Consider the following 12,184-nt stretch of genomic DNA (forward strand, 5'->3'; position numbering starts at 1 on the left):
CCGCCGGCGGGAGGGGGAGGGGCCGGGGCCGCGGGGCTCCGCACTCACCAGGCTCAAGGCAACCGATCCCGGTGCCGATGCTGGGGTGAGCCGCTTGCTCGCGTGCCTGCCTGCCGTTCCTCTCCCGCGCACAAGCTCCAACAGCCGGCCAGCGCCGGTGCTCACCAGGCCCTCGCTCTCCGCCGCCGCGCACCCAGCAGCAAGACCCTGCTCAGCGGGCGTTCACAGTGCGCCTGCGCGCGGGGGCCGGCCCATGCGCCTGCGTACTTCCCTCTGCTGCCCTGCTGCAGAGGCTGCCGGGAGACGTAGTCTTTCAGCCGTCTTTCTCTGGAAGCCCCAGCGGTTAGCGGGAACCAATGAAGAGTCAAAGGTTTGGGAGGTCTCGCTGAGGAGGTTGGTTAGTCAATGGCAAAGGTTGTAGAATCGTGGTGGAGGGACCATGGGTCCGTACTTGGCTTGAATTGCGAAATTATGTTTACAAACCTGTCTTCGTAACTCTTCCAGGGCGGATCTATCCGTGCCTCACCTGTCTATAACTAGCCTCTAACATGGTTGAATCACGTTTATTGAATAAACCATGGAATGAATGAAGGCTGAGGTCGTATTACAAGTGTTAAAAGTCAGTGAGTGCCTCATGGGGCGCCTGGGTGGCTTAGTACGTTAAACGTCCAACTTAGCACAGGTCACGATCTCATAGTTGGGTTCGTGAATCTGACAGCTCAGAGCTTGGAGCCTACTTCAGATTCGTGTCTCCCTCCTTCTCCTCCCCTGCTCATGCTCTCTCGCTCTCTCGCGCTCTCTCTCTCTCTCCGTCTCTCTCCCCCATAAATAAATAAACACTTAACATTTTTTTAAGTCAGTGCCTCGTGTCTAAGGCATTCACAGGCAGCACATGTGAGGAAACTTCTGGGTATTGCTTTTTTTTTTCTCTCTCTCTCTCTCTCCCCCCCTTTGCTGATAATGTATGAGAAGTATCAGAAACAATTAAGAAATTGAATGAAACATAGGTTCTTCGCTCTCAAGGGCTTATAAATGAAAATTTGGGCAAACAATTGTTACTGTTAAATTTGACGGAACTCTTTTTGAGCAGCGCCCTTCAAGAGAAGAAAGACTGAAGCCGGCCAAGCAGAGGTCACAGAATAGAAAGTCTCACATGTGACATGGTTTATCAGATCAATTTAAAACACTGGCTGGCAGAGAAGCAACGTTAAATAGATCTGGTAGCTCAATTCATTTGTAAGTGTGGAAGGGAGGACCACATTACATGACCCCTAGACTGTGCAGTGTTCATTTGTCCTGGATCTCTCCCTGCCACATCAGTATTCTCTACTGGTGAATGCTATGTGGTCTAGAGTGAGTTGAGTTTGAGCAAGGGAACTGGGGAAAGGGAGGTTGTTGTAAGGGAGACACTTAGGGGCAAGTATACCCAACCATCACTAAACTGAGGAGAGATCACCTGCACGTCACCTGTACGGGTGGGGAAATGAAATGAATCCACCCCATCCAGCCAGTACACCCATTCCCCAACCTGATGTAAGTGCTGGCAGTTAACTCTTAACTGGCATCTTTGAAGGAGTGCAAGCCTAACAGAAGCCAGCTTGCTAGCAGGCTCCCAGTCCCACCCTCAGGGACAGACTTAGGTCAAAAACTGACATCATTTCCAAAAGTCAACTTTTGGGGCACATGAGTGGCTCAGTCATCATCTGACTCTTGATTTTGGCTCAGGTCATAAACTCGCAGATCGTGAGATGGAGGCCTACGTCAGGCTTTGTGCTAACAGCCAGAGCCTGTTTGGGATTCTCTCTCTTCTTCTCTCTGTCCCTTCCCCACTTGTTCTCTCTCATAATAAATAAACTTTAAAAAAAAAAAACTGTTGCTACAGTGTTCAGCTTACACTAATGGTACAATTTTTGCCCTAGAGCTTTCCCTTGGGACTATATTGAAGCTAGTCTTCAGCTGAGACCATACTCTTGCTAGCTTTCCCCCCTGTCCTGTGCTGTTTCCTTGATTCCCACATTCCCAAAAGCACTCCCCCAATAAGTCACTTCAACAAGAATCCCCTCCAAATTTATTATTCCATTTCCTTAACCAGTTGTCTAAGACCATTTATTAAGATTGGTTTATTTTTTTCCCAGTGATCCATAACTTCACCTCTGTCATTCATATATACACACATATTCAGAGCTCTATACTGAGAAAAGTATGTATATAGGTAGTCAGATGATACTCAGAAAATAAGAACTAGTAAGCAAAAATGCAAGCATCAAACAGCCAGTTTTGACTTGACATTAAAGCTTGAATAAGAAATCAACTGTATTCTTTACCATATGAATTCTGACTTTTAAATGATACTTAGCTTCTAATTGCAAATATCTGTTGGAAAATTTTTTAAATGTATCATAAAAATATTGACAACATAAAACCTGCAATGTGAAATATTACAATCATATATATTGCAGAATATATAATTTTTATAGTACATATAATATATAANAATTTATTTTTATATTATTATATATTTATAAATTATTTATATATATATTCAGTCAAGATACAAATATTCTTGAATTTCCACATTGGCATAGGTTTCTTTTGGAGCTTTCTATTCTATTCAATTGGTCCGTTTGTCTATGCCTGCACCAATAACACATCTTAATTACTGTAGTTGTGTAATAAGTCATGATATGCTATAGGTCATGTCACCTCCATTTTGTTTTTCTTCTTTAAAATTGCCCCAGCTCAGGCCATCTGGGTGGCTCAGTGACTTGGGCACCTGACTTTAGCTCAGGTCATGATCTCACCATTCATGAATTCGAGCCCCACATCGGGCTCTGTGCTGACAGCTCAGAGCCTGGAGCTTTCTTTGGATTCTGTGTCTCCCTCTCTCTCTGCCCCTCCCCAGCTCACACTCTTGTCTCTCAAAACTAAACATTAAGAAAATGTTTTTAAATTGCCTCAGCTCTTCATGGGCCTTTTTACTTAATATAAATTTTATAATTACTCCATCAATTTCTATGAAAAAATCTTTTATGGTTTTAATTAAAATTTCATTGAATTGATAAGATTCATTTTTAGAGAATAGAGATTTTTATTATATTGAATCTCCCTTTTGACGACAATATAGACTAACTCTACATTTATTTATAATGTCTTCTTCAATGCCTTTCAATAACATGTTGTGATGTTTTTCATGAGGTTTTTATACATCTTTTGTTAAACTTACTTCTAGTTACTTTATTTTTTTGCTGTTATTGTTATAAAGGTAAAAAAGTCATATTTATTGTTTCTCATGCATAAGAATGAAATTGATTTATGTATATTTAACACCTTACAGAATGCTTTTATTAATTTTAATAATTTGTCTCCAGATATTCTTGGATTTTCGTTCTTCTTTTTCTAGAGAGATTTTTTAATGTAATTCAAGTATTTTATTTTGACGTAATTTCAATATAACAGTATATGTTCATACTTTTTAAAATTTTTTAATAGTTTATTGTCAAATTGGTTTCCATATAACACTCAGTGCTCATCCCCACAAGTGCCCTCCTCCATGCCCATCACCCTCCTTCCCCTCTCCCCCACTCCCATCAGACCTCATTTTGTTCTCCGTATTCAAGAGTCTCTCATTGTTTGCATCCCTCCCTCTCCCCAATTATTTTTCCCCTTCTCCTCCCCCATGGTCCTCCATTAAGTTCCTCCTAATCCACCTATACGTGCAAACATATGGTTCTCTGCCTGACTTATTTCGCTCAGCATAACACCCTCAAGTTCCATCCATGTTGCTACAGATGGCCAGATTCCATTCTTTCTCATTGCCATGTAGTATTCCATTGTACAGATAAACCACATCTTCTTGATCCATTCGTCTCTAGAGAGATTTTTAAGTTATCTCCAAGCCCAACATGGGGCTTGAACTCACAACCCCGAGATCAAGAGTCACATGTTCCACTGACTGAGCCAGCCAGGATTTCCTATAGATAACCATATTTCCTGTGATTAATGACATTTTTATTTCTCCACCATTAGTCATGTTTTTCTTTGTTCTTCTTTACTGTGTTTGACAGGAGTTCCAACTTATTGCAGAAAGTAAGTGGTGATGGAAAGCATCCATTGTCTCATTCCTGATTTTGTAAGGAATCGTTCTAATGTTTTACTATGAAATATGATGCTTGCTCTAGTTTTTTTTATTAATTGCTTATTAAGTGACATCTCAATATATTGAAACGAGCATACTCTTTTATATATTTATATGGTGAGTTACACTAGCAGATTTTCTTAAGTTAAATTATCCTTGCATTTCTGAAATAAGCCCCACTTGACCATGATTTGTTTATGTATACAGAGCTGAACTATATTTGTTAAGAGTTTCAGATTTGTGCTTTGTGCATCTACTTATATAAATGAATCTGTATTTTTCATATCTATACTGGTCTATTTTTGGTATCAAGGTTAAACTAGCCTTGAAAAATTTGTTGGAGAAAGTTCCCTCTTATTTCTTTAAGAAATTCTTTAGAAGATTTTACATAGAATTGTAATTATCTGTTCTTTGAAGATTTGGTAGAATTCAGTAAAATCATCTTAGCTTGTTGTATTTGTTTACTTGGTAGGTAAAGCTTCATTGGCTGATTCAATTTATTTCATAGATTTTAGATAATTCAGGATTTCTAATTCTTCAATCAATTTTGGTAGGTTATAGTTTTATACAAAAATCTATATTCTGTCTAAATTTTCAACTTACTATAACAAAATTGTTTCTGGCATTATCTTATTACCTTTACATCTCTAATGTATTTTAGTTACATCTTTTTATTTCTCAAATTCTTAATTTGTACCTTTTGTTTTTTCTTTATCAATCTCATCAAATACATGTATATTTTTTAAATCTTTACAGGGGCACCTGGGTGGGCTCAGTCTGTTAAGCATTTGGCTCAGGTCATGATCTCACAGTTCTTGAGTTCAAGCCCCACATCAGGATCTGTGCTGACAGCTTAGAGCCTAAAACCTGCTTTGGCTTTGGATTCTGTGTCTCCTGCTCTCTCTACCCCTCCCCTGCTCACACTCTGTCTTTCTCTCGCTCTCAAAAATAAGTAAACATTTAAAAAAATGTTTAGTCTTTACAAAGAAATAGCAATTGATTTTATTCTCTTTTTTGTAATGTTTTTGCATTTATTTCATTATTTTCTGTTTTTATCCTTTCAAATTTATTCTGATTTTCTTTTCTTAAGTTGTATGCTTAGCTGATTTATTTCTGCCTATACTTTTTCTTACTATAAGTTTAAGGTTATAGATAACTTAAGCACTATTCTAGCTTTATGTCTCAAGCTCACACACAGGCATCTGAATGCTTTAGCCCTCATATCCAAGACCTAAACATTCTTTGGCCATTCTTGATCCAGACTATGGCACAGTCTACCCTTAGGAGGATAGAGCCAAGCAAGATGTTGAGTTAGGCCCTGGAAATAGACTTGGAGCTATTTAGGTAGTAAAGTTTGGGGGTCTAGGTAACTAATGGGTGGCTTAGAAATGAAGTATGAGGCTCCTAATGGATACATTCTCTTGACCCTATAGACTACTTATCTTGTAGAGATGAGAACACCTAGAAGAAGGCCAGAGTGGGGCCCTCTCAAACCAGAGATTCAGGGCAGGGCTTTTCTTGCCCATATCCAAAGACAGTACCATATGTGACAGGAAGCATTCTTCTTTCAAGAGTAAGAATGCTGTCACAGCAGTCAGACAAGAAAAAGAAATAAAAGGCATCCATATTGGTAAGGATGCCAATGACATCTTTGCAGATGACATGATACTATATATAGAAAACCCTACAGACTCCACTAAAAAACTATTAGAACTGATAAATGAATTCAGTAAGGTTGCAGGACACAAAATCAATATATAGAAATTCATTGCATTTCTATACACTAACAATGAAGTAGCAGGAAGAGAAATCAAGAAAACAATCCCATTTACAATTACACCAAAAAGAATAAAATACCTAGGAATAAACAACCCAGGAGGTGAAAGACCTGTTCTCTGAAAACTATAAAACATTGATGAAAAAACTTAAAGACAACACAAACGGAAAGATAGTCCATGCTTATGAATTGGAAGAACATTGTTAAAATGTCCATACAATCCAAAGCAATCTACACACTTAATGTAATCCCTACCAAAATACCAATAGCATTTTTCCCAGAACTAGAACAAATAATCTTAAACTTGTATGGAATGACAAAAGACCCTGAAGAGCCAAAGAAAACTTGGAAAAAAACAAAACTGGAGGTATCACAATCCCAGATTTCAAGATATACTACAAAGCTGTAGTAATCAAAACAGTGTGGTAATGACACAAGACTAGACACATAGATCAATGGAACAGAATGTCCAGAAATAAACCTACAATTATATGGTCAATTAATCTTCAACAAAGGAGGCAAGAATATACAATGGGAAAAAGTCTCCTCAACAAATGGTGGTAGGAAAACTGGACAGCTACATGCAAAAGAATAAAACTGAACCACTTTCTTACAGCATACACAAAAATAAACTCAAAATGGATTAAGGATGTAAATTTGAGACCTAAAACCATAAGAATTCCAGAAGAGCACAGGCAGGAATTTCTCTGCCATTAGCCATAGCAACATTTTTCTAGACACGTTTCCTCGGGCAAGGGAAATAACAGCAAAAATTAACGATTGGGTTACATCAAAATAAAAAGCTTCTGAAGAGCTAAGATGGTGGGGCATAGTAGGAGGGCTCTACACTTCTCTCATCCCTAGAGCACAATTAGATAACTATCAAATCATTCTGAATCCCATAAAATCGACCTGAGTACTGACAGAACAAACTACACAACTAGTGGGAGAGAAGCGGCCACATTAGGGAAGCTAGGCAGTGTGGAGACATGGTTTGGGGGAGAAACAAAATAAAGAGCTTCTGCAGAGCAAAGGTAACAAGACTAAAAGGCGAACTACAAAATGGGGAAAGATATTTGCAAATGACATACCTGATAAAGACTCAATATCCAAAATATATAAACCAACACCCAAAAAGCAAATAATCAAATTTTAAAAATGGGCAGAAGACATGAACAGACAGTTCTCCAAAGAAGACATCCAGATGGCCAACAGACACATGAAAAGATGCTCAACATCAGTCATCAGGGAAATGCAAATCGAAACCACAGTGAGATATCACCTCACACCTGTCAGAGTGGCTAAAATAAAAAACACAAGAAACAATTAACTAACTGGAATTTTAAAACTTCTTTAAAAATTAAAAAACACACACACAAGAAACAACAAATGTTGGTTAGTATGGAGAAAAAGGTACTCTCATGCTCTCTTGGTGGTAATGCAAACTGGTGCAGCCTCTGTGGAAGACAGTATAGAGATTCCTCAAAAAAGTAAAAATAGAATTACCACATGATCCAGTAATTCCACTATTCCTAAAGAATATGAAGACACTAATCTGAAAAGATATATGCACCCCTATGTTTATTGAAGCATTATTTTCAGTAGCCAAATTATGGAAGCAAACCCACTGATATCCATTGATAGATGAATGGATAAAGAAGATACGGTATATATATATACACAATGGAATATAATTCAGCCCCGCAAAATAATAAAATCTTGCCATTTGCAACATGAATGGAGCTAGAGGGTACCATGCTAAGTGAAATAAGCCAGTGAAAGAAAGACAAATACCATATGATTTCATGGACATGTGGATTTTAAGAAACAATACAAAGGGAAAAAAGAGAGAAACCAAGAAACAGACTCTGAACTACAGAGAACAAACATGGTTACCGGAGGGAAGGTGGGTAGGGATGGTGAAATAGGTAAAGGGGATTTAAAAAAAAAAAAAAAAAAAAGAGGAAGAATGCTGGTTGGCCACAGTAAGAAGAGGAGTAAGTGTTCTGTGCAAGGATATGAGAGTCAGGAAATTTTGGAAGTACAGAGAAATACAGATTTCATAATAGGCAAGAGATAAATGGTGAGATTAGCTGGCCTTTACATTGCAGAACTCTGAAGTCAAATTTGGGCACAGTCACAGTGGATTCAACCTTTATAAGAGCTTTTCACTCTGCATATTCTTCCATCTCTGCTCCTGATTCGCTGCATTCCTCTTTCACCTAACTCTTACAAATACTTCATGTCTCAGCTTGAGTTTCACTTTCTTTAGAAGGCCTTCCTCCCAACCCCTGATTAACTTATTCCTCTCCTGCTTACATTTTTCCAAAGAATCTGTAATTCCTCTTTTATTATACTCAATCATAGAGCTGCATTTCTGGCTATTCAGGCTCAAAGCTGTCTGAAGATATTTGTCTTGTCTGCTGTCATGTCCCCAGCACCCAGAAAATGAAACACGTCTGGTGATCAAGAAATATTTTGGTGAATTAATCATTTGACCTCATGATGCTTGAATGGCATTGCTTGAGATGGTGAATCGAAATATGATATCAGTAGAATATCAGCCTTTTGATGTCCTTCCACCACAAATAATGTCATGTTACATATAACTTTTCAAAGCCAGTTACTCAAAGGTGATTTATTTTAATATCTAAAACACTGTATAAAGTGATCTGGAAAATCTAAAAGCATCCTGCTGTTACACTATCATTTTAGAAACTAAAAAGCCTTGAATTATATGATAGAAAAATCCCTTCATTACATGTAAAACATTTTTGTTGTTACCTATAGTAAAAGAGATTAAAGGACAACTTGAAGGAGAGGGAATGGTCCCGGGAGTGTTTTAGTTGGGATCTATGCATCTCAACCCCAAGAGATGAAGACAAAGATGAAAGAACTAAGATGCCAGTATGTGGCGGGTCCCTTAAATAACCCAATCAGTCCATACGGACAACCCCTTTGACATATTCAAACCACTAACCACTCTGACTTACTGATGGTCATTATTTGGATAGCTCCCTCAAAGTAAGGTCACGCCAGTTGTCAAAATGATGTGGAGGCTAATCAACAGAGCTACCACTTGAGAATCTTTCCCAAGGCTGCTGTGAAGACAGCATCATTGGTCCTGCTGAGTCGTCCTGTGGCTGTACACGATCCTGGGTGCAAGTCCACAAATATCGAGGCATAGCCTGTGTGCCATTACAAATAACGAAGATTTCAGGGCTGGAGACATTGTCAACCATGCTGTCATGGCTATCTATGTTTCCAGGACTCAATGGTGGGGGGACAATATTTAACTGACGACCCTGACAGAAGGAGCCTGTGAGTACTTCAGCTTCAAACACATATATCAGCTCATCTGTGGTAGATGTTTTCTTGACCTGGGATGCTAGGTTTTTCAGATTCTTGGTGAAGTATATACCAACTCCATATTTTGGGTCTGATAAAAGAAAAAAAAAAAGATCATTATGATCTGTTGAATCGTATTACCTATTTGGGTACTAATATGTATTCTCTCTCTAGTCCTATTACATTTTCTAGCAGCCACATAAAAATGTAAAAACAAACAGGTAAAACTAATGATTTTTATTCAATCTATTATATCCAGTATGGTATCATTTCAACATGTAATCAGTATAAAAAATTATTAAGGAGATATTTTACATTCTTTTCTTTGGTAGTGGTCTTTCAAATCAGTATATATTGGGGCGTCTGGGTGGCTCAGTTAGTTAAGCATCCGACTTCGGCTCAGATCATGATCTCATGGTCCATGGGTTCGAACCCTGCATTGGGCTCTGTGCTGACAGCTCAGAACCTGGAGCCTGCTTCAGATTCTGTGTCTCCCTCTGTCTCTGCCCCTACCCTGCTCTCACTCTCTCTCTCTCTCTCAAAAAAATAAAATTAAAAAACATTAAAAAATTAAATATAAATAAATAAATAAAATCAGTATATGTTTTACACTCAGAGAACATCTCAATTTAGTGTAACCACTTTTTTTTTTTACAAATAGTTTATTGTCAAATTAGTTTCCACATAACACTCAGTGCTCNAACCACTTTTGAAGTGCCCCAGAGCCACATGTGGCTAGAGGCTACCAATTGAACAGTGCAGCTCTAGGGCTCCAAAAAATGACTAAGACATGATCCTTATTCTCAACAATTCACAAAGGGAACTCCCCACATGTAAACACAATTTTATGTGGAGAGCAAATATTTTGAGATAAAAATCAAAGTTTTTTTACTGGGAGTTTCCTCTTGCTCCTGGTTCCTTCACCCATTGAGTTCTTGCTACTTATTACGTCAGGGAAAAAGGGATAGAGCTTAGAATAAAGTCAGGTGTGTGTGTGTGTCTGTGTGTGTATAATATACATATTATACATATATTTATATCCTACATAATTAATTTTAATCAAAGCAGAGACTGTGGTCTCGAAAGTTAGGTTTTCTGAGAGAGGAAATGGTTTTTTGAACGAAAAATTTAAAAACCTAAAGAATTCAGGGCACCTGGGTGGCTCAGTCAGTTAAGCATCCAACTCTCTGTTTCACCTCAGGTCATGATCTCACGGTTTCAGGAATTTGAGCCCCGTGTCAGGCTCTGTGCTGGCAGCGTGAAGCCTGGTTGGATTCTCTCGTTTTCCCTCTCTCTCTGCCCCTCCCCCACTCATGCTCTCTCTCTCTCTCTCTCTCTCTCTCAAAATAAATAAACTTTAAAAATAAATAAAAATAAATAAAAACCTCAGGAATTCACAGCATGCAGTTTATGCCATATATAACAGAGGAGCGAAGGATGAAAGATATTCTTAGAATAGTTTTCTCACTTCAAAATAAATAAAAATTCTTCCTTTCACCTGGTAGGAAGAGAAGAATCCAAGAAGACATGACTAGAACTCTTGGGGATGAGAAAGGGCTCACTTCACTGCCCCATTCCCTCAAAATAGCCCTGGGAGTTGAGATAGGGCAGAACAACAAGAATCTCAGAAAAATGGGGCGGGGGACTTCTAGAGTAGAAGGAACCATTACCTGACTCTACTGGGTACAGCCTCCTCCCCCAGCCTGGCAGCCTGGCTGGGGAAGATGTCCAGAACAGGTGAGGACTACTACATAAGACCTTTCACTTCAGCTTGGAGGATGTGCACACTCAAAAATTTCCTGTGCTGTAGGATAGGCACAGACAATGGTTTAGAAAGGAATTCCCTCAGCATGAAAAACAGAGTGCACCATGTAGACACTGAGAGCAAAGGGCACCATGAATTTAAGCACTGGAGGGTGCTAATGACCAAAGCCCAGGATGGCTTATCTAGCAGAGGACATCAGGAGGCAGAGAACAGATAGATGCAGACCATGAACCAAACCATCCTCCCCACAAATGCTTTGTCCCATCATCTAAAGCACTTTCAGAAGAGAAGGAGTGGGTAAACCTTGCAGGAACTGAGTTTAAACCCTAAAGGGACTAAGAAAACTCTGAAAATGACTGAGTTCATCTTGAACCATCAAGAGGTTTCCACATCTGCAGACATGGGAGCATGAGACATAGGTAAAGTTTTATTTTATTTTATTTTAGAGCAATAAAGAAGACAACACCCACAACTGAGTTGTGGGGAACTGTAAATTTTGATACTTATTGGAGTTACAGATGTGGTAGCAAAGGAATACCAGAAGTGGAGGAGGCTGGAAGAGGAAGCAAGTTCCTGGCGCCTGCAGGAGTGAGGGAAGGTGTCAACCAGCACATGCCATTTGAGCTATGTCTGGAAGAAGGAATGGCACTTTGCAGGGCTAAGGATGATGAGGGAAGGCATTCCACACGGAAAGGCATAGAAGCATGAAATCTCCAGCACATTTAGGAAACTCTTAAGCAGTTCATGGCTGAAGTGTTGAGGAACATCATGACAAGGTGGGTGGAATAATGTGGGGCTAGGGCCTCACATGATCTGCTAAGGGGTTTGGGGTTTTACCTTGTAGGCAACTAGAAAAGCAGATAAGAAACAAGCATGTAATTTTTTAGCATGATAATCCTAGTAGCAGAGTAAAGGATAGGTTGGATAGGGCTGGTTTAGAGGCAAGGAAAGGACCTGACAATTGTCTAGGCCCAGGGGAAGGAGAACAAAGGCGGGAGGAATAGAGCGGTGAGACTAGGCTGCAAATGTCATTTAGAGGGAACCACTAGGGATGTGTGACTGCCTGGAAATAAGAGGGAGAGGAAGGAAGGAATGGAGGATGGTAAAGTTTCCAGCTTAGGAGACCCAGTAGATAGATGATGATGGTATTAGCCTGGTT

The 12,184-nt window shown here is 39.2% G+C and overlaps 2 protein-coding genes across 2 annotated transcripts in view; both read right to left on the reverse strand.

The window, feature by feature from the left end:
* The window catches only part of KPNA1 (karyopherin subunit alpha 1), a 65,929-nt gene extending 65,710 nt beyond the window's left edge, over positions 1 to 219 (reverse strand). The window contains exon 1 of the mRNA XM_077767605.1: positions 49 to 219. The gene's annotated coding sequence lies outside the window, so the exon portion shown is untranslated. The remainder of the gene's footprint in view (positions 1 to 48) is intronic.
* Positions 220 to 8,535: 8,316 nt separating this feature from the next.
* The window catches only part of PARP9 (poly(ADP-ribose) polymerase family member 9), a 34,889-nt gene continuing 31,240 nt past the window's right edge, over positions 8,536 to 12,184 (reverse strand). The window contains 1 exon segment of the mRNA XM_077767608.1: positions 8,536 to 9,351. Within this exon segment, the coding sequence (XP_077623734.1) occupies positions 8,972 to 9,351 (380 nt within the window). The 3' untranslated portion in view covers positions 8,536 to 8,971.

The sequence above is a fragment of the Crocuta crocuta genome, unplaced genomic scaffold, assembly GCF_008692635.1.
Source record: "Crocuta crocuta isolate KB4526 unplaced genomic scaffold, BGI_CrCroc_1.0 scaffold45, whole genome shotgun sequence".
Classification (NCBI taxonomy): Eukaryota; Metazoa; Chordata; class Mammalia; order Carnivora; family Hyaenidae; genus Crocuta; species Crocuta crocuta.